This window comes from Notamacropus eugenii, chromosome 7 (assembly GCF_028372415.1).
Source record: "Notamacropus eugenii isolate mMacEug1 chromosome 7, mMacEug1.pri_v2, whole genome shotgun sequence".
In the NCBI taxonomy this organism is placed as follows: Eukaryota; Metazoa; Chordata; class Mammalia; order Diprotodontia; family Macropodidae; genus Notamacropus; species Notamacropus eugenii.
Genome location: NC_092878.1, coordinates 150476501 through 150499307, shown reverse-complemented (window position 1 = coordinate 150499307; position 22807 = coordinate 150476501). Strand labels below are relative to the sequence as shown.

The following is a 22807-nucleotide window of genomic DNA, read 5'->3' as shown; positions in this document are numbered from 1 at the left end:
TTATGGTCAGTGACAGCTTGTCAGGTGTCATTTCTGAATTAGTATACTTAAGGGCTTGTTTCCTCTGAAAGATACTTAGTAGCAAAACTACTGCCATGGACGTTTGATGCAGTAGCTGGTTTGTCGGGATGTTTATCCTTCTTGCGAACTGGCCTCTTCCTTTTAGGGGATTTTTGACTTTTCTCCGGGAAGGTGTGAACCCTGCATCGTTGAAATTAGCCTCTGTTCGTCGGCTTGCCGGGCTGCTAATGCTGTGGGGATTAAGACCTAAGTCCCTTCACCTCTAAGTGCCCCTGGCAGTTTTCTAGCCCCACCACTGCAGAGCTGGTAGAGCTGGTGCAGATTTGCTTTGCTTGAGGGAGTTCCCTTCCTGAGAGCTATCTACAACGATAAAATTACTAGTCTGAATTGAAAAAAAGTCTGCTGAATTGGTCAGTTCCCTCTATTTAATGTTGCTGGTTATTGTTTACTTGTGAGGCAGCCTGAGGCACTGTAGGGATGGTCGGAGGTTTCTGGCCTTGTAATGCTGCCTCTATAATGTCGTTATACAGCAGGATGAAGCTAAAAGAAGTGGACCGAACAGCCACGCAGGCGTGGAGCCCTGCCCAATGTCATCCCATTTACCTGGCCACAGGTGAGCTGACAAGGGACATTTTGCTGAAAAATAAGTTTGATTAGAGTTTTTTTTAATAGCAGCAAACTTTTTTATTATGCACATAAGCAGCACTAGTAAGATATGAGACCGTCTCCTAGAGAATTGTAAATTTTGTTCTGAAAATTATTTGTCCCATCTGTCTCCTTCCCCTGTCTAGCCATGTTCTGCTTTTGCTTTCTCATCTCTGTTCATATATCTGCTTTGGTGTCAGACATGCCAGGATTTTGGATAGGATAAAGTCCTATCTTGTCACTTCCAGAGTATGAACTCTAAAGTACTTCAAAGCACTTTATAACTTGGAGCTGCTTCCTTACCAGTCTTCTCCCCCTTCTCTGTCCAATCCAGTGACATTGGTTTCCTTGCATGAGACACTCCACCTCCCAGGGCATTTTCACTGGCTCTCTACCGTGCCTGGCATGCTCTTCACCTCATTTCTGTCTCCTGGCTTCCTTCAAGTCCCAACTAAAATTCCACCTTCTACAGGAAACCTTTTCTAGTGCCTTCCCTTTGTAGGTTATTTTCAGTTTATCTTGTATACGGAGCTTCTTTGGACATGGTTTGCATGTTGTCTCCCCCGTTAGACTGAGAGCAAGGACTGTCTTTTATCTTTGTTTTCCCCAACACTTAGCCCAATATCTAGCACAGAGTGGGTATGTAGTAAATCTTTACTGAGTGACTGACAATGAAAATTCTTAGGAAAAAAGATAATTAAAAGGAGAGAACTAATGTCATTTTTAATTTTAAACTTTTTTGGAGAAGAGGATTGGGGACAAATGCATTGATAAATGTGTTTTAAAAATGTTTTCTGTAATGCTTTTTTTGGTAAATGGTATTTTATTTTTTCCAATTACATTTAAAAATAATTTTCAACATTCATTTTTTGTAAGATTTTGAGTTTCAAATTTTTTTCTTCCTCCCTCCCATACCCTCTTCCCAAGACTGTAAGCAGTCTGATACAGGTTAGACATGTGCAATCATGTAAATATTTCCACATTAGTCATGTTGTAAAAGAAGAAACAGAACAAAAGAGAAAAGCCACACACACACAAAAGTGAAAATAGTGTGCTTCAATCTGCATTCAGATGCCATCGTTCTTTTCTCTGAATGTGGATAGCATTTTCCATCATGAGTCTTTTGGAATTATCTTGGATTCATTGTATTGCTGAGAAGAGCTAAGTCAGTCATAGTTAACTATCAAACAATGTTGCTGTTACTGTGTATACACAGTATATGCTTTCCTCTCGCTTCACTCAGCATCATTTCATAGAAGTCTTTCCAAGTTTTTCTGAAGTTGGCCCACTCATCATTTCTTATAGTACAATAATATTCCATTACACTCATACACCACAACTTGTTTAGCCATTTCCCAATTGATGGCCATTCCTTTAATTTCCAATTCTTTGCCACCACAAAAAGGGCTGCTGTAAATATTTTTGCACATGTAGGTCCTTTTGCCAATTTTATGATCTCTTTGGGATATAGACTTAACAGTGGTGTTGCTGGCTCAAAGGGCATGCAGGTTTGATTGCCTCTTTGGCATAGTTCCAATTTGCTCTCCAGAATGGTTGGATCAGTTCACAACTCCACCAACAGCGAATTAGTGTCCCAATTTTCCCACATCACCATCTTTTTTGATGTTTTATCATTTTCTTTTTTCTTTCATATTAACCAGTCTGACAGGTTTGGAGGAGGTATCTCAAAGTTGTCTTAATTTGCAAGTAATACTTCTTTTTAACAACATTGTCAGTATGACAGTATGAGCTCAACACCCCTTCTCCCCACCCAAAATAAAACCCAAACCTGTAGAACTCAGTACTTTCTAACAAATAAATTTGGTCTTAAAAAAAATCTGCGTTGACCATGTGTGCCTTATGCTTCACATATAGTCCCCCCCTTTCTGTCACTTACGGAAGTGATGATTTTGATTAGAGTCATGAAGGTTTTCATCTTTTTTCTTGTGTTGTTGCCATTATCTAAATTGTTCTTCTTTTCCTTTTTTTTCAGTATCAGTTCAGTAAATTTCTTTGAATTCTTTGTATTTTTAGGTTTATTACTATGGTGATATGCTATGAATTTTTTCACTTATTCTCTAACCTATGACCACCTACTCTCCTTCTTGTTCTTTGCTACAATAAAAAAGGCTGCTATAAAATTTTTTTGTATCTGGAACCTTTCTCTCTGTCTTGAATCTCTTTGAGGTATTTGTTGTTCATTTGTTTCAGTCATTTTAGACCCTTTCTGATCCCATATGGAATTTTCTTGGCAAAGATATTGGAGTAGTTTGCCATCTCCTTCTCCAGCTCATTTTATTACATGAGGAAAGTGAGGCAAATAGGGTTAAGTGACTTGCCCAGGGTCACAAGGCTAGTAAGTGTCTGAAGCCCTATTTGAAGCCAGGTCTTCTTGACCCTATCCACTGTGCCGCCTAAGTATATACTGGTTCGAATGATATGTATAGTTTGATGACTTCTTTTTAATTCCAGATAGTTTACCAGAATGGTTGAACCATTTCACAGTACAGAATCATAGTATCTTCCTTTTCAACCTTGACATTTTTATCTTATGTCATCTTTACCAGTTTGAAAGATGAGGTTAAAATGTCAGTTGTTTTAATGAGCATTTCTTTTAATGATTCAGTCCCTTCATATGTCCACTGATAACTTATGTTTATTTCTATCAGTTTCCTATTCATCTTTGATAGACCTTTCTAAAAACTATTTGTTATAAGGATTTTTTTTTCCTAATCTGCTGTTTCTTTTTTGAATTATTTTTCCTAGGAACATCTGCTCAGCAGTTGGATGCAACATTTAGTACGAATGCTTCCCTGGAGATATTTGAATTAGACCTGTCTGATCCCTCGCTGGATATGAAATCTTGCGCTACATTCTCTTCTTCTCATAGGTATGGATGCTGTTTGCCAATCGCATACACTATTGTTTGAGGTTGGTGCCTTTCTGTCCAGAGTTTGTGAAATAATTGCAAGAAATGTCATCTCTGATGTGGGATACTTTATAAAATGGGGAAAATGGTTGACAGTTGGTGCCATAATGCTTCAGCTTTTTCATAATAATAGTTTAAAGAGCAGTTTTCCCCACTGGCAGCTGTTTAAGATGCTCTTTTCTCCTGCACGAGTCATTTAGTTGCTCTTTGTTTTCTCAGGCAATCTGTATGTTGCAGAGTAGGTACCTATCTACATTGGTAGGGGTCTGTCCTTGCAGGGAGTTCCCTAGATCCAGAACAGAAATCTTTTTTTCTATCATTAGAGAATACGAGAAAGTAATTCCAGTGAGACAACAAGAATTCTGTTGCAGGAATCTGGTTAATCTTGCAAAACCACTAATGACATAAATGATGGGTGGTGATCTTAAAATACTCAGATTCCACAAATTATACACAATCTTTTGGAATCATAGCTGCTTCAAATTTGAGTGTTGGATTCAGGATCATCTAGTCTTACCCCCTAATTTTGGAGATGAAAGAGATGAGAAGATTTCTCATGGTTTACACAGCTAGTTGTGGTCCAGTTGTTAAAAATAGAATATTTCAGTTGTGGGTTTCTGCCCACTTAATTTCTCTAAAAGAAATAGTCAGAGAGAGTGACTCTCTCTCCTATGTGCACGTGAGGGATGAGACCTCTTTTTACTTCAAGAACCCACAATTCCATGACTTCTGTTTTCTTTTTCCAATTAAATATCAGCCCCTGAAGGTCATGGACTGTTTTCATTTTGTCTTCATTTTGTATTCCCATTGTCTAACTCAGTGCCTTCCATGTATCAGCGCTTAATAAATGCTTATTGGGCTAAAATAACATGAGAAAAAGGTAGATGAGTGATCGTTCCCATCAGGGTAACTGTGTCTGTTGGCAGTAACAAGAGAGCCTGTTCCTTTTCTCTCTTTGTGATGGCCCAACATGACACTCCTCACTGTGCTGTAATTGTTCTCCTGGGTCCACTTATTTCACCTTACGTCACTTCATCCAAGCCTTCTTTGCTTATTCTGAAGTCATCCCCTGCATCATCCCCAGCACAAGAGTTTTCCATCTCCTTCATAGACAATAACTCTCTCACCCATTCCCCAATTGATGGCCGTCCTTTCTGTTCCACTTCTTGTCACAACAGAACTCCTATAAATCTTTTTTATACATATTGCCTCTTTTGTTTCTTTGATCTCTTTGAGTTATAGGCCTAGTAGTGATACCACCTGGGCAAAGAGTGTGCAGTTTAAGAACTTTTGGGGACATGGTTCCATCTTGCTTTCCAGAATGACGAGACCGGTTGATAGTCCCATGAACAGAATATCATTGTACTTGTTTTCCCACAGCCTCTCCAGCATTTGTCATTTTCCTTTTTTGTCAGCTTTGCTAGTCTGGTGGTTGTGTGGTGGTACCTTAGACTTGTTTTAATTTGTCTTTCTAGAGTGATTTTGATTTTGAGCATTTTTTCATATGGTTTTTGCTTATCTTTCTTCATTTAAGTCATTTACTCTTAGTAACTCAAATTTTGCCAACTATATCCATCCTGGATCCTGGGTTTTAAAGGCTACACCAGAAAAATGCCAGCTTTAGCAATTCCTACTAAACTAGAAACATTGAGTAAGGAACAGTATTAGTGATATATGTTGGGTCTTTTGTCTGAGTTTAGAGAGACTCATTCTCAGGTCAGTCATAAATCCTCTGAAAGATCAATTCCTAGGTTACAGAGGAGCTGCAGTCTGCTTCAGTGTAGGGAGTACTATTATATATCCTAATAGGGTCCATTTGTTTTTCAGATGCCTTAGGCTAATTTTCTATTCTGTTTCTGCAGAAGATATTTGTGTTCGTTGTTTATGATTTAATACCCAGGAATGCTGTTTCTCTCTGATGCTTAAATTAGATTCTGAAAGTTAAAATGCTTTTGACAGAACTGGATAGTGGGGGAGGAGGTGGAGAGGCCGGTGGGGCATGATTTCAGCCCTTTGATTTTATTTTGGCTCCATGGATGAGTTGCTTGGCTTTTTTTGTCTTCCAGGTACCACAAGTTGATTTGGGGCCCTCATACGATGGATTCCAAAGGAAATCTTTCTGGAGTCTTAATTGCAGGGGGTGAAAATGGAAATATCATTCTGTATGATCCTTCCAGAATTATTGCTGGAGACAGTGATGTTGTGATTGCCCAGAATGACAAACATACAGGGCCTGTGAGAGCTTTGGATGTGAACGTTTTCCAGGTTAGATTTGGAGAATTGATTAAAACAGATCCTGGGGGCACATGTTGCCATGTTTTGAAGCAAGTACACACCGGAGGATATGAGTAATCAGTCTTGGCATTAAAAGCTAAAACCCCAAATAATTGAATGATATGTATTATTGAAAAGTGGTCAGGAATGTCATGGGGGCCCAAAAACTCTCAAGCAAGATGTCGAACTTCCCATATGTGGAGAACAACTTCATTATTGCGTATGAGGAATTTTTGCTTTTTAAAGTTTTTTTACGTATGTAAAATAAATTTTGTTATCCAGCATGCCCAGTGATTACAGATGCTGTTTATCAATTTTAACCTACCAAACTAATTTTTTAAAATCTTAAGTAAAAAATGTAGAGGGGTGATCATCAGTCTTGAGTTGAGATTCGAGTCAGGATTTTACTGGAGGTTTACAAATAAGTCTCAGAGCATCCCCTAGGAGAGCTCAGAGAGGAAGTTGAGTGTACATGGTCAAGCTGGTGATGGGACAAGTCTTGCTCCCAATGTCAGGGATTCCAGCTTGGGCAAGAGTACCCCTTCCTTCCCAGCTCCCTTATCACCCTAAACCTTAGGGTGGAGAATCCCTTATGTTCCCATTTGTGACTCAGACCTTTAGACTGAGCCCAGGATCTCCAGATTGTCAGGAGGGCTGGATTTTCTCAGGATCTCTGAGGGAAGATGATTCTCTGTCATGAGCCCAGCCAGTATGTGGAGCATTCATTGTAATGATCCCCCCCAGGAATGTCCTACTCTTCCCTCAGGGTGTCCTGGCTTTTGGCCAGCTTGTTGGTACAGGTGCTGTTTGCCTCTGTTGAGGTTTCTTCAGGGAGCCAGGTCTGGCTCAGTGACAGGGGCCTCTTAAATTCTTTCCAGAGTGCATAATCCTGGCTCCCTCTGAGTTTATTCAGTAGGGGAACAGTTGCAGTCTTCCTAGGCCTGAGGATCTGGTGGTCACTATTGAGGATGCAGTAGTGGAATAAGCTTTTGGGGGGACCCAATGGACTCCCATGTTCATGAATGAATTATTTTCATTTTTTGATCATAGACTAGAAGATGGGTGTTGTAATCCTGGCTGTTCCCTAGGCTCTTGAGTGTTTCCTTTGGGAGGCCAGGGACAGCAGTGCCCACTTGGGAGCACACAGTTGGCTCTGTTCTGGGGTGGGGGAAAGGGAGAGCAGAGCTCATGATGATACTGTCTCTAAGACTCCTGTACCATGTCACAGCAGGTAGTCTGGGCAGGAGTGGGTGGGCATCGGACTATGCTGGACCAATGGTCAGGTCAGAAGTGGGAGAGAGGACTGTGGGTAAGTCTTTATGGGGTCTTAGGTTCCCTTATTCAGTCATCCAATGGTAACAGCATTTATATGGCATCTTAAGGTTGGCAAAGTGCTTTATATATGGTAAATCATTGGATCCTCACACTGATCCCCAGAGGTAGGTGCTATTATTATCCTTATTTTACAGAAGAGGAAATTGAGGCAGAGGAAGATTAAGTGACTTACCCAGAGTCATATAGCTAGTAAGTGAGGTAGAATTCAAACCCATGTCTCAGATTCCATGTTTCAGGTCTTTCAGTTATACTATTTAGATGCCTGTAATTTATTAAATGTTTATCAAGTGCTTGTTTACTACTCCTGCCTCTGAAACTATTGGCTATGATAATGGAGAAATCATTTAATCCCTCGGTGCCTTGGGCTGTTATCTAAAAAATAAAAGATAAATTTCAGAGGTAGAGGGAATTTATTCCTTTGGGAGTTCCATACCAAAACAGTTTTAGGTTCAGTTTCTTTCCCTTTCCTGTGGGGCTACAGAGACAAGCAAAGTAGACCTGCCTTCAGAGACCTTACATTCTATTGGTGTCTAGACAGAGAGGTACAGACAGAATAAATACAGGCTGGGTTTGGGTTTGGGTTTGGGTTTGGGAGTGGGGCACGGTATTACCTTTCAGCACCTCATAGTTGGAAGGGACCTCGGGCCCTCATTTTTCAGATGAAGAAACTTGAAGTGGGAGAGGTGGAGTGACTTGACACTCCACTTTCCCAACTTGATCCCAGACAGTGAGCCTGAGTCACACAAATCCTTCCCATCTAGACCCTGTGTTCTTCCCCCTGTACCCTGAAGCTGCCATTATTAAGAAACGCCTTTCGTGGAATGGTGGTGCTTGTATTTTTCTATATTGCTGTAAATAGTATTTTTTTTCCAATTGCATGTAAAGCGTTTTCAACCTTCATTTTTTAGAAGATTTTGAGTTTTATGTTTTCCTCCCTCTCTCCTCTCTGCCCTCTCCAAGATGGTTAGCAATCTGATATAGATTATACATGTTGCTTTTAGTTTTTAAGGAAAATAGGGATTTTAAGAGGGAGAGAGAAGAAGAGAGCACATTCCAGGCTAGGAGGATGGTTGGTACCAAAGCATGCAGACTCGATATGGAGCACTGTGTGTGAGGGACAGTTGAAAGATCTGTTTGGCTGGATTGTAAAGTGAAGCACAGGGCTCTCTAGGACTAGACCTGTGAGGAATATGTGCTGTGGAAGACCAGACAGCCAGGCCACAGGGCTTTGTATCCTGAAGATGTATGTACTGAGGATCTTCAGCAGAGGCGAGATGGTTACCCATTTTTAGCACTCAATGATGTTGGGTGGACATGATCACCACTGGAGTCCCTTCCAGCGAGGATGAGCAGACATCCTTTTTCCTGCCTTATTTATCTGTGTTTGTTCGGGCAGCAGAGCCTCAGTCTGGGCTGGATCACATGTGGGGGTGCTTGAGAAGAAGGCGCAGGACTCCTTTCGTTGCTTTTGCTAGTGTGTACGTGGAGTGGCCCTGTCTGATGTTGGAACTTTCTTTATGAATTTCTAATGAAAACACAAGTGTTCATGAATGGGAAGAAGGTAGTACAGTTGTAGAGTTTTGCAGAAGATTTTAGCAAAGATACTGATTGCTCCAAGCCCCCATTGTAACTGGGCACCTTGATCTGTCAGTCCTGCTGACTATTCATAGGGTTAGAGAAGTGTGTGTTAATAGACTTAGGTTTATAGAACAAAAGTAACAATTCGCTACAATTACATTTTCTGTTGAGGGATTATTTTTCCTTCAGAGCAAGTCATTAACAAAATTCTGTTTTGAAAGTGCCTCTTTTTGAAGTTTAGAAGTGTTCCTTTTTAAGTGATTGCTTTGGTTATTGAAACTCACCTGCTAAATCTCTAGGGTTGTGGCATCTGTCTAGCTATGTGACTCTGGGCAAGTCACTTCACCTGTTTGCCTCAGTTTCCCCAGCTGTAAATGGGGATAATGACAGTATCCAACTGCCAAGGTTGTTGTGAAGATCAGATGACACAATAGTTGTAAAACACTTAGCACAGTGCCTGCCATACAGAGCGTATACCCTCCCCCTTGTTGCTGTAGGTGTATTTGCACTCAACAGTTAGTTTCTTGGTCAGCAGCTGGCATCCAAGAAGCCCCTCCCACTACAGACTTGCTTTCTTTTTTCCTGGTTCTTTGTGGGAGGGTCAGAGTTGTTTCTCAGGGTATAGATAGTCAGGGAAGGAGGAGGTGATGATGGCTCTCATATTATCCTGAATTCTCCACTTTCTTTCAGGGTAAATTCTTCTGCTGCCATGAATTGGCCTCCCCTGAGGCAGGCAGTGAGAATGAGCTGAAGAGAATTCAGGGAGTTGTTGTAGTCTACACCAGCCACCTCCTATAGCTCTTCATGCATTATCTCATTAAGGAATGACCTGTCAGGCCAACTGTACTTTTTAAGGTGTTCTATTGGAGGTGTCAGGTGCAAAGCTGTAGGAGGGAATTGGGCATGGTAGGGTTTGAGTTTAGGAACTGACCCACATAATCTCTTTAAAAATCGTGAAAAAATGCCTGTTGGCATAAAATGTCAGTGCTCGCTTAAACACAACTCCGGAGTATCAGTCACCATTTTTCCACAGTTAATTTGTGATCTTGCTTGTTAATGATGAGAGTTTTACAAGATGGCTCCAAAGCCTTATTCTGTTTGTCTGATTGATTGTATGTTCTTTTTCCAAACAAATGATATGATGGGGAAAGTAGGGACAAAAACTGAAAGGTGGCAGGGGAGGAGGGTCATTTCTCATGCCTACTTTGACAGCTGTGTTTGTTTTTATTTTAAATTGCAGACTAATCTGGTAGCCTCTGGGGCTAATGAGTCTGAAATCTACATTTGGGATTTAAATAATTTTGCAACTCCCATGACACCTGGAGCCAAGACACAGGTATTAATTATTATATTGATTTCTATTAAGTAATTATGAAGTAAACTTACCTAAAATGGGCTCCAATGACTCAAAGGTTGAATAGATTTAAGTTTACTCCATAGATAATTCAGATTTATTTTAAATTGTGGTTTGTATGTTGTTGACTTTGTCTCCAGTGGAACAGATGTTTATAGACTTACTTAGGCATGCTTTAAACTGTGAAAGCAGGTGGTATGGTGGGCAGGGTACTGGTTTTGGGATGAGTGCCAGGTTCAAATTCCTTTCTGCCACTCTATGAATTTGGGAAAGTCACTTAACCTGTTGGGGCCCCAGGTTCCTCTTCTGTGGAAAGGAGGAGGGAGTAGGTGGCCTCCCAAAGGTTTTAAACTCTGTGGCCTGATGGAGTGACCCTTGCTTGTTTTGGTCCTTCTAGCCCCCAGAAGACATCAGCTGCATTGCCTGGAACAGACAAGTGCAGCATATTCTAGCTTCAGCCAGTCCCAGTGGCCGAGCCACTGTCTGGGACCTGAGGAAGAATGAGCCCATAATCAAAGTCAGCGATCACAGTAACAGGGTGAGTGTGTGTCCCATTTATGTCATATTTCCTAAAATTTCTATATGGTATTTGAAGTGTGGTAGAATGGTTAGAGAGCTGTCCTTGAAGCCAGAAACCCCTGCAGTCCCATCTGTGACGTGATCTGGCTCTGAGACATTGGATGAGTCCCTTGTCCTCCCAGAGCTCCAGGTAACTCTCAAGGATTGTAAGTTACAGAGAAGGTGCTGACCTACATTGGTAGAAGGAGTTCCTCACCTGGGAGGTCCCAGGACCAGTCTGAGCTAGGTTCAGCCCCTGTCATCACCTCTTGAAGGGTTCGGGGGTTGTCTCTTGCTTTGTGAAATGGCTGAGTTCCAGAAGCAGATTTGGCCGTACTGCCATTAACTTCTGTCTTTGAAGTGGGGAGAGTACTGACCTTAGAGCTGGAAAGACAGGTTCAGGTCCCAGTTCAGAAGGTTGCTCTGTGATCCCTGGAAGGCTAATCAATCCCACTGAACCTCAGATTTCTTGCGCCAAATGGGGCCACCTGTTCTGGCCTGTAGAGACTCATCTCAGGGAGGTGTGATAAGATTCAGCATGCGTGGAAAGCACTTTTTTGGTAAACCCGGATGGTGCCATCTCAATGTCACTCTTCTGTGAGAGAAGTGAAGATCTTCCTGTTGGAAAAAAAACTCCCCAGGAAGTGGAGTTGAAAGTTTTTTTGTAAGGAAGAACTTAGGATGCCCAGCCAGATCTGTGGCACTCTTGTGACTGGGGGGATGCTCTTTCCTCACACTCTTGGCCCCCACATCTTTCCATCCCTCCTTTTGCCTCAAATAGGGAATGCTTTCCTGCCTGGGAATATCCCCCCTCCTGGGGTAGCTCCAAAACTTACTTTTCCTCCTTGTGGGAGTGGGGGCAGGGAGGTAGTTATAGTACAGAATATAACTGAATAACAGTCTAGTACTAGGGACTGCCACTTAACAGATGAGATTCCTTACTCAGAAAATTCTTCAAGTGTGAGGCTTTGGAGTATAGATATAAAATGCATATGGATTAGGGCCCTATTTTGCCAAGTTACAAAGCTGGAATTGATGTGCATTGAGTTTAATTAAGACAGCCACCTCTGAAACCATTAAAGAGTTGTTTTTCAAACTATATATATTCATTATATATAGTTTATGTAGTTTGAACTAAGAGCTGTAGTATAAAATGCAGGGTGAATCAAGTATATAGTAGACATTTCAGCATCTTCTGGAACAGTGAGTATGTCATTGTTTCAGGCATTTGTAATTTAGTCAGGTGGGTACCTAGGCTGCTGTTGAAGCTCACAGCCCGTCTGTGACTTGGTAAATAATGTTCAAGAGTTATGGCCCAGTCACCCTGTGGTCAGTTAGCTAGGCTGTCCTTTGTTGACAGATGGATGCTTCATCACTGGGCCTGTCTTTGAAACCTGTCAAGGCTGGTATTACCTCCCAGAGCCCGTAGGTCTCTTGCAAGTCATTTGGGAATCCAGCCTCACCTCCTTACCATCATGAAACTTCTAATGGACAGCATGTAGTTGGATGAAAAATTTTAGATAAACTATTCTCAAGAATGATTGGTTAATAACCTTTTTTACCAAAAAGATTTATGCCTTTGCAAAAGTGTGGAAAAAAGTGATTTTTAAAGTCTTCTGCTATTTTTATTGCTGGAGGTGCTGTCATACTTGGAAATTTGTTGGTGGTGGTTTTTTTGTGTTTTTTTGAGTTATAAGCAAGCATGGTGTAGTGGATCAGAGACGGTGTTGAAGCCAGGAAGTTCTGGGCAAGTTCCTTAAACTCTAGGTTTTCTTGATAACTCTATTAATACTATGGCTTTTTTTAAATTAAAAAAAATTAGTTTTTCAGTACTTAAACACAAAATGAGCATTTCCAGACACTTAGAACAGAAAAGGAGACTGTACGTGAAGCTAAGTCTCTCCTGGATAGTTTGCTTTTCTTTTAAAGTATAGAAGTTCAACGTATAACTTTCAAATCTATTATTCTTATTGGTGATGCTTTCTCATTTTCCTTCTGTTACATTCTGTGTATTTTTAAAAAATGTCTCGGACTGTAAGTTGCAGAGCCAGTGTTAATATGCATAGACAGAAGGAGTGAAATCGCAGGTGCAGTCCTTGTCCTCGTGGTGAAGCAGGAAAATTCATTTTGGCCAAAAATTCTGGTCTGAAACAGTTGAGTTTACCATGTGTCACATCGATTCAGTGAAATCATCAGGAATGAATCTTTCTGAAACTCTGTAGTAAAAACTTTAATAAGGGAAAAAAGAAAGTAGTTTTTCTGGGTACAAATTGGTCCTGAACGAATAGATTAATTCTGATTAATGTGTGCTAATGAAGAAATACTCTTTCAAGCTGATTTTTAGTGGGTTATTGTCCATTCTATAATTATGCATTTACAGATGCACTGTTCGGGATTGGCTTGGCATCCTGATGTTGCCACCCAAATGGTTCTTGCTTCTGAAGATGACAGGTTACCTGTGATTCAGATGTGGGATCTTCGGTTTGCTTCTTCTCCTCTCCGGGTTTTGGAAAACCATGCAAGGTAGGGGTGTGTGCATATGTGTGTGTGTGTGTGTGTGTGTGTGTGTGTGTGTGTGTGTGTGTATGTGTGTGTGTGTGTCTGTGTGTGTGTCTGTGTGTGTGTGTCTGTGTGTGTGTGTCTGTGTGTGTGTGTCTGTGTGTGTGTGTCTGTGTCTGTGTGTGTCTGTGTGTGTCTGTGTGTGTGTGTGTGTCTGTGTGTGTGTGTCTGTGTGTCTGTGTGTGATACATTTAGGACCCCTTATAGAGTTGTTTGTTGAATCCTTGAAAAGTCTTTTTCCTTTAATTCAAAAGTGTTTTTCCTTTAATTCCCTACAGAGAGGTGTTCACTCACTCAGACTTTAGCCCCAAGATTTGGGAAGTCCTCCTTGTCCTGTAGAGGGCTTGAGGCAGTGATCCTCAATCTTATATGGAACTTGTGCTTTCCAAATTTTGTAGAGAAGCTTGAGCTTGAGATAACTCTTGTTTTACTCATATTAGCTGCATATAAATGTTCAGTTCTTGCTTGTTGGATCCAACTTGCATTGGCCTTGGTTTGAAAATAGAGACTACAAATTCTTTGCAGTTTCCCGTTCTGGGGTTCTCTGTAGTTTCTGATTGTTGATCCACTGCCCTCTTTCTTGTTACCCAGGCTGCCAGTTCTTGTCTCTTCACTCTCTCCCCATCCTACATCCCCATTTAGTGGTCAGATCCTGTCATGCCTCCTTTCATGGGCTCTCTTCTGTTCTCTTCTCCCTCCCTGTCCCGTTCGCTCATGACTCTCACTTGAGTCCTCTTCTGGATTGCACTGGACTGAGGAGCTTGCTTTCTTTCTTCTTCTTTTTTTTTTTTTTAACAACAAAACCATTGCATTTCTACTAGTAGGTACAGAGCATTTTGTAATATGGATGGATATTATGAATGGCAAATAACACAAACATACTTTATTTTGGAAAAAAGCTTACATAAGTAATGGGACACTTTGGAAACACTCTTGCTTTATTAACCATGTTAGTGAACAAAAATAATGCCGCTTTACGCACAAATCTCCTCCTCTTCAACATGTATTTGGAGATAGGAAGACAGCACATGGTTTTAAAAAAAACAAAGCAGAATGACCTCATGTTAAGATCTGGTCACCCAAGTGCAAACAATGTAGAATGAGTTCAGCACACAGAGTTCTGATACGAACTAGAGCATACGTGGCATTTCTGTGTTAGGAGAGCTTCCCTCACCGTTCTGGAAGGGCTGCTACATCACAGTTCAGAAGAAAAATGTCAAACAAGTTTTACAAGCCTTTTAGAGGGAATTGCCAGTGTTCCCTTTAAGTACATTAAGAAACAGGTAACAATAGAAAGGCACCGCTTAGAAGTTAGTCTCACTTTGGTGCAAATCTGTTTTGTTTTTAATTGTGATTTATGCACTTGTCTGATTTGTACACTTGTAGTGCAAACTCTAGTAACCTGCCACAAAGCATTAAAGCACAGTATGCCTACTATTCCTTAGGCATCTACATTTTTCAAGTTTCAGTATTTATTCTTCTACATCCAGATTGTGTCAGCAGTTCTTGAATATAAAAAAATATATAAAAGGGGTAACTATACTATAAAAACGCAGATGCCCATAGCAACCATGTTACTAGGGGGAAAGGGATTTTCAGAAAAGGAAGAAAGCAAACAAATTCACTTGGAGGGAATGAGGGGCAAGTTTTTGGATTAAAAAATAAACAACACAAAAGCCCCACATTTTCCCCAGAGAAGCTGGTCATTATGGAGTTTCCAGAAAACCTCTTTTTTCCCACTAAAGGGACGTTAAAAGTACCATTCCAAATATTTAAAAATCTACAGCTACCAGGATGCCATTAAGTGACAGTCAGCTGTCAGAAGAGAAGGGATGTCTGCAGATGCATCTTGCAGCATGCCATCTATAGCTGTTGGTTGATCTGTCAAAACCACTGGTGTACCAGAAGTGCTATTAGGGATAAGGGTAGGAGAGTATTGAAAACATTACCTACCTGTTTGTGAGAGGGCTTTCATGGCAAGGAAATTTTCTAACCAGTACATAAATTCCAGGACATATCTCTTTCTCTTTCTTTTTTCAGTGTTAAAATAACTGAATTTTAAAAAAGTTCTACAAGTAGATACAGTCACAATAGGAAGTTACATGGCAAGGACCACACACCCACCCAAAAATATCAAGACAGTGCTATTGGTTCAGTAGTGTTCCAAGAGACTAGAAAACCTGTTAACTTTGAAAGCCCTAGCGAAATAGCGCCCTTATTTATACTTTGAATCTTTTTTTCCTTTCCTTTCCTTTCTTCTTCTCCTTTTTTTTTTCCATGTTGCAAATGGAGAATTTCACATCCAGCCTTAAGCATTTTGCATTTCTTTGCCAATTTTGTGGCTGAGTATCTTGTTCCAGTCGATCTTAGTGCAGGTGACTGGAAGCTGCTGGTGCAAGGCCTCGATTGAATGTGGTGTCCGACATTGTCTGATAGTTCTCAGTAATCACGGTCTCTTACTCATTTTCAGTATGTTCAATGATTATAATAAATTCCTTGCAGTTTGTACATCATCAGTAACAGTGATTGAGGCCTGTACATCTTTGTGACTAACCAACTGAACATTGCCATTTTCACAGTAATGGATCTGAATCTTTAGCACTCCACTCTGATCTCCAGCCACTATTCCAGAAGTTTGTAGGCTTAAAGTGATGACTCTCAATACAGGCAATAATAGTTTTCTGCCCATCCATAATTTTAGCATAAATAGTACAGAAACCATTGGAATAATGGTCTTTCACGTAGGCCCTTAATGCATGTCACATGATTCCCCCCATGATTTCAGAGCTTCATCTGTATCCTTAGGTGGGGGTCACTTGCTTCTTTCTGTAAGTGATCAAACTTAAAGGAAACTTTATTTCTTGGATCTAAAAATCTGCCACTACCCAGGTTACCATGTTCTGTAAGTAAGACCTGGCCATCATCCCCTTCTATCTTCACTGGAGTGAACTGATCCATATTGTACTGGGTGAATGCATGAGCTGCCCCTTCCCTGAGAAGATTGTTATTGTTGAGTAAACCAGACATCATTAAACACTTCATTAAATTCTCCTGGGGGGGCATGAGTAATGAACTTGGCAGGTGTCCGTACCTTCTCCTCATCTGACACTAGATCCTCGAAGATGGCCATCTTGGGATGCTCTCGGAGTAGCTTTTGAATCTAATTTCCTGCCTTAAGTCTCTACTAGCTCCATGTTCCATGTAGTTGCTAAAGTAACTTTCCTGAGATGCACAGCTCACCACATCACTCTCCTCTTCAGTAAATGCTAGTGGCTCCCTCTTAGCTCTAAGCTTTTCTGTTTAGATTTTAAAACATTTGATGACCTGGATAAGATAACCTTATCTTACATCATTGTCCTTCCTGCTTTCTCATATGGTCCAGCCTGGCCCTTGGGCTCTTCCTCACACAGGGCACTATCTCCTGATGCTGGCCTCACCTCCCACCTCTCAGTGCTCCGCCACCTCATCTCTGCCTTTGTATCCTTCTAAGCTCTCTCAGGCAACACCTATGAAAACCTTTCCTGGCCCCCTTCTCTTAGAGCTCTTCCTCCTGACTGACCTTGTGTCTAATGATCTCTGTTCCTGTCTCTTCTGAACTAAGGCAAGCCTCATTTTGTCTTTGTTTGGCCACTGCTGGCCCAGGCATGGCGTGACGCAAACCATTATCCAGTGAAGTCAATTATTGGTTGTTGGTTGGCATGAGGTTTTTAATTTTGTTCTTTGGGTTGCTTTTGACTTCTTTGCCTTTTCACTTTTCAGTTAAGGTTAAGGGTACGCAGGCTCTTCTGGTGTCTTGGCTTTCTGAATTCCATTTCTCACGTTTCTCTTGTTGTCTTTGACCAGAGCATGAGGTATTTATGTTTTCTACTGTCCCTCCTGGCTAGAGACTCTTGCTCTGGTCCCTTTTGGTACCCATACTTGGGAGTATTCCTGGGTGCTGTCCCCTGCATCCCCTGAATATCTGTATTCTCAGATATTTTGGGAGAGTGTGCTTGTTCATGGTGGCTGTAGCTGAGAGCAGCTTTTTGAGTTTTAGAGTAGTTAGGCTATTAGACTTGTGCCATCAGCCCCAAAAAGGGCTTTGAAAATATATTCTTTATGTGCTTATTTTCTTTTCAGAATCATTCAGAGCCCTGGCATTTTCCCATCTATTTTATTTTTAGATAGCACTTTGGGCATGTCAGTCAGTCATTCAACAAGCTTTTATTAAATGCTTACTGTGTGCTAGCCACTCTACTAAGCTCTGGAAATACAACTCAAATCATAAAGAAAGGCAATCCCTGCACTCCAAGAGTTGGGTTGCAACGGAGGAAGACAACACATAAAAAGGAACTGACAATGTGCTGGAGAAGGAAAAGATAAGGGCTCCCAGGATGACATCTTCAGCCTAGGCGTCCTCCTTGAATTGGAAGTTCTGGGAGGAAACAGCCAATCAGAAGATGAGGCTTGAGGGGAGGAGGTTATTTCTATTGTTTTTATTAAGTGTAGTTTTTTAGTATTTCCAGGTTCTTAAGATTTCTTTAGCACCTTATTTTCCTCTCCTATTTTATCTCATCTTGACTTGAGTAGGAAGTATTTATTATAATTGAGCTGTAGTATGCTTTTCTGTAGCTTGTAGTTCAGGTTATCATTGACAGAAAGCAGTACGAAATTATTGCCGAGAATTGTTAAGACCTCTTTCCAATTTTTATGGTGTTACACTGGTGCATATATAAAAGCCCTCCTGCGTCTTCAGTCCATTTTATGACACTTGGTTTTCCCACTTTAGAGGTCAGTGCTGTCTGCATGGAGCATTTCCAGCTGACCAGGGTCCTGGTATTTGTGTTTTATTTCATATATCTTGCCATCATGTGGTACCAGGCCATGGAGAAGTACCCCTTGATCTGCTGAACTCTATGTTCAAAGCACATCATTGTTTCCAGTATGGCCCGTCTGTAACCCTGTGACACCCTGCCTCCTTCTAGACCCCCAGGAGCCATTGTGTCATGTTGGCCCAGGCTCTGACCTCATCTGTCTTACTGTGGGAGCCCCGTCGACTGCTCTTAGAAGATTCTTGCCAAGTGTTCCCATCTCCAGGGCTTAGTCTGTGTTCTCAATCATTTTTGCATGACATTCCCTTACTTTAAAAAGAAATTATTTTATTTTTCCAATTAATCAAGTCTGCCTGCTTCCTCTTACTTCTGCTCACCTTCATGCAGTTGAAAAAGAAAGAAAAACAAGACACTTACAAAAAATAAGGATAGTAAAGAAAAAACATTTCTTCATTGACAACGTCCAGAAAATCATATCTCAGGTTATACTGTGATTCCGTTGTGTCCCTGTCAGCAGGTAGAGGATTCCTTTGGAATCGTGTTTGGTTATTGTGTTGAATAGAGTTCTTAAGTCTTTCCAAATTGTTTGTCTTAACATTATTGTTATCATTCTATAAATTGTCCTCCTGGTTCTGTTCGCTTTACTTTGCATTAGTTCATTTAAGATGATTCCCTTCATTTCTTATAGCACAAGACTGTTCCATCACATTCATGTCATATTATAATATCTTCATTCAGTCTCTGATTGATGAGCATTTCCTCAGTTTTCAGTTCTTTGCCCCCACAAAAAGAGTTGCTATAAATATTTATGTATATGTGGCACTTTTCCTCTTTATTCGATTTTAGATATAGGCCTACTAGTTGTATCATGAGGTCAAAGGGGGAGCATGGTTTTTTCTTGCCTTGCAAAGAGGCTGGACGAGTTCACAGCTTCACCAGTAGTGCATTAATGTCCTGTTCCTCCAGTAACTTCTCCAGTTTGCCATTTGTGATCAGATACCAGAATTTCAGTTCACATGAATGTGGAAGTGGTGCATTTGTGTGTGATGGCAAGATCCAGGGTTTGACCAGGGTTTGACCATCTCTGTATGCAGCTAAAGTTGGCTGGAGGAGGCGTCTTGAGAAATCTGTTATTGTGTTCTACTATGTGTATGGAAACACCTACTTTATTTGGTGTTTGTTAAGTTCAGAATAAGAAACAAATTTTTTAAATGACATCTCTTTACCCCATAGCCAGCTATGATCTGCATATTTTCTAATTTTTTTATTATATAATTTTTATATCAACATCACTCATCTATTTAAAATTTATTGTAGAATATGGTATAAGTTATTGGTCCAAGCCTAATTCATGCCAGACTTTCCAGTTTTGCCAGAGATTTTATTTAACCCATAGGTTTTTCTTTCCTAAGCAATTTATGTTGGCCAATTTTATTGAATGCTGGGTTATTGAGTTCCATTCTTTTTGATTCTCTGTGGCTTAGTCTGTCCCATTGATCTGCCTTTATTTTCTAGCCAATGCCAAATGGTTTTGATGACTGCTGCTTTCTACTGTTGTTTGAGGTCTGGAATTTCTGTTACTGCTTCGTTCTTCCTTTTTTGCATCGTTTTCTCTTGATATTCCAGATCTTTTATTTTTCCAAAAGACCTGTTATTACTTTATCAAGTTCTATAAAATATCTTTTTGATAGTTTGATAGTGGAATTGTAAATAAACTCCAGCAGTGCTGTCTCATGTTTTTGTTGCTGTGGCTCGGTCCTGAGCACGGCTCTTGTCCCCCAGCTCTTTCAGTTGTTCTTTGTTTCTTTGGGGAGCACGGCTTCTGGTTTGGCTTATCTACTCTGTTCTAGTTTTCTGTGTTTTCAGTGCTAGCCATGTGGTAAAGAAGAAGGGGCTATAGGATGACAGCTTAATGCTTATCAGAGATGGGGCTTGCAAAGTGAGGGATGGTTTCTGCGGTCCCTTCTGAATCCAGAGAGCCTGTAGATAGCGAGAAGTTGAAGATGAATGGGATGGGGGAGGCAGAGTTGTAATGGCACACTCCCGGGGGGTACCTGAAGAATTTGGGTCCTGGGAACAAGTAGAGGGGGCAGCTCTGAACAGACCTGGCGTTTGTCAGAGATTAGAGCAATTAGATAGAGAAAGTGGAGTGATGGTAAGAGGTTTTGAGATGTCTCTAGAAGGAAGAAAAAGTCATCAATTCTTCATTATTTTGCACAGGTAAGAGTTAGGAGAATAGTTGATTTTTTTCCCTTTGAAATATTTGGTCTAATTACACTTAAAAGTTTCTTTCCTCTCACCTTTTGTCTCTGCAGAGGAATTTTGGCCATTGCCTGGAGCATGGCAGATCCTGAGTTGTTGCTGAGCTGTGGAAAAGATGCCAAAATTCTCTGCTGCAACCCCAACTCGGGAGAGGTATTGGGGGGGAAATATTGTTTTAAAATTTGCTCTTTCCAAGGTGTTGCTATTTTGTTTTTCTCTAAAGGAGTTTTTTATACTGATTATTTTGTGTATTGCAGTGAAGGAAAGCTGGAAAAGGAAAAGGAAAGCTGTAGAGATGTGCTTGAATCTTTACACTCAAGAAAATTTTATCATGAATGTTATCTGGGCACTGATGTTTCACTTAGAAGTTAAAATAATATATCAAACAGCTCATTGTTCTTATGAATCTTGTTAAGTTGTTACTGTTCTTATTAATCTTACTGAAGATTAGTTAAAGTAGCACCATATTACTAATAAAATAAGTACTCCGTTTACACTAAGGCAGTGAGATCAATTTCCATGTTATCATTTTATGTCTTGAATAAGGGAAGAAAGGGCAGAAGGGCATCTATTTCTCTTACCTCACAAGTAGAAGGCTTATGGAAGTACACATTCTTCATATTTCTATCACATGCATTAGGTACCCTGTGTCACATTATTTGTCTATTTTTTTTTTTGGAGAGGCAGTCGGGGTTAAGTGACTTGACCAGGATAACACAGCTACTAAGTGTCAAGTGTCTGAGGCCAGATTTGGACTCAAGGTCCTCCTGACTCCAGAGCCAGTGCTCTGTGCACTGTGCCACCGAGCCGCCTCCCACATTATTTTTCAAAGCCAGTTTTCAAAATTTGTTTTGAAAAGCTCATCACCTTATAAGTTATTTACAATTTGTCTTATCAACTTAGTGTTTTTAATAAATTAAACACCATCTTCCTTGATTTAAAAAGATGTATACTTAGAACAAAGATCTATTCGTCTTGACCAGTCTGCATCAGTTAGAAATGTGGAATTGCTCAACTGAGAAGAGAATATGCAGCTGGTAGTAATGTGGCTCGCTGTGCTGAATGTAACAAGGAACCATTGGCTCCTTCTGGGGCCTAAGGAAGGAAGGCCTTGTTCAGTACTGGTTAGTCTTGGATCCTTGGGAGTGAAATGGGATTCATCAGATATAAAAGATTACTTTAAGTTTCTTGAGATTTTCAGATTTTAAACTTCATGTAAATACAGTATCTTCATTTCTTATTTGCCTGTGGCAAAGGCTAAGATTACTTTCAAAATGACGTATTAAGTAAGAATAGTAATAACTAATATAAAACAATAATTTACGTAAAACTTTAAGATTTGCAAAATGCTTCACGTGTGTTTTCATTTTATCCTCCACACCAATCTGGGAGGTAGGTGCCGTTATCATCCCCATTCTGCAGAGGATGAAACTGAGGCTAACGTTAAGGGATTTGCACAGGTCACACAGATAGTAAATGAAGCAGGGTTTGAACTCAGGTCCTGCTTATTCCAAGTCCCATACTCTACTTCTCCACCCAGCTACCTTATCATTGCCATTATTAGTGGGGGGTTTTGTTGCCTTTCCTTGATATGTGATCTGTTGAGAAACCTCATGAATTTTGTTTTTACTAAATTAATATTTTTAATACTAATAATGGCTTTATAGTAAATATATGGCATAATGTAGTCAATAAATGGTGGAATGATAGTAGAAATAGGCTCATTGGATTTTAACTCTATGCTGTTAATATCAAAACTGGTTATTTGTCTATTTGATTTTCTTGTATAATAAAAGAAAACACTTTAGATGGAAGTAGGGAGGTAAAATAGGTTTGGAGGTAAAGGAGATCTCTGAAATCACATTAAATTTTGCTTATTACAATTAAGAGACTAAATGCTGTAAATCCACTCCTTTACTTCATCTGCAAGAAAAATCAGATATGGAAGGAGCGGTTTGTTATTTTTCAGTAGTATAGCTTGATAATTAATATGACTCATACTATCATCAAGACCTTCAGTTTATTCCTGGGGAAATTAGAAAAATATCATGGATGTGGACATGATTTTAAAAGGTTATAAATAGTTATTTGTCGTAGCCAAATCAGCTCATTTAAATATGAAAGAGATGCAGTGTTACCTAACGTTTAAAAACTCTGTGCACTTAATCCCATGGAGAACAGTGACCACAACCTTCGTGTCAGTTGGTGACACATGATATTAGAAAGTTTTTGTGAACAGGTCTTTCCCACGTTTCTTTTTTGCTTGCTTTCCTAGGAGCCCAAATTTTTGTGGCAAACAGGTTGTGGTATCATTTTATGTCTTGAGTAAGGGAAGGAAGTGTAGAAGGGCATATATTTCTCTTACCTCACAAGTAGACAATTGTATCAGTCTTAGGTGTTTTTGGATCTTTTTCTTTTCATTTCATCTTTTTCATTGCTTGAGATTATTTTTAAGCCTCTAAATAATCTAAAATCTAAAGA

The 22807-nt window shown here is 40.2% G+C and overlaps 1 protein-coding gene and 1 pseudogene across 12 annotated transcripts in view; one reads left to right on the top strand and one right to left on the bottom strand.

The window, feature by feature from the left end:
- The window catches only part of SEC31A (SEC31 homolog A, COPII coat complex component), a 73943-nt gene that overhangs the window by 1163 nt on the left and 49973 nt on the right, over positions 1-22807 (top strand). For all 12 annotated transcript variants that reach the window (XM_072623980.1, XM_072623978.1, XM_072623975.1 and 9 more), the window contains exons 2-8: positions 552-634; positions 3433-3556; positions 5662-5860; positions 10023-10118; positions 10534-10674; positions 13075-13217; positions 20380-20479. In XM_072623980.1, the coding sequence (XP_072480081.1) occupies positions 556-634; positions 3433-3556; positions 5662-5860; positions 10023-10118; positions 10534-10674; positions 13075-13217; positions 20380-20479 (882 nt within the window). In that variant the 5' untranslated portion in view covers positions 552-555. The remainder of the gene's footprint in view (positions 1-551; positions 635-3432; positions 3557-5661; positions 5861-10022; positions 10119-10533; positions 10675-13074; positions 13218-20379; positions 20480-22807) is intronic.
- Positions 15562-16383, bottom strand: LOC140514027 (F-actin-capping protein subunit alpha-1-like; annotated as a pseudogene).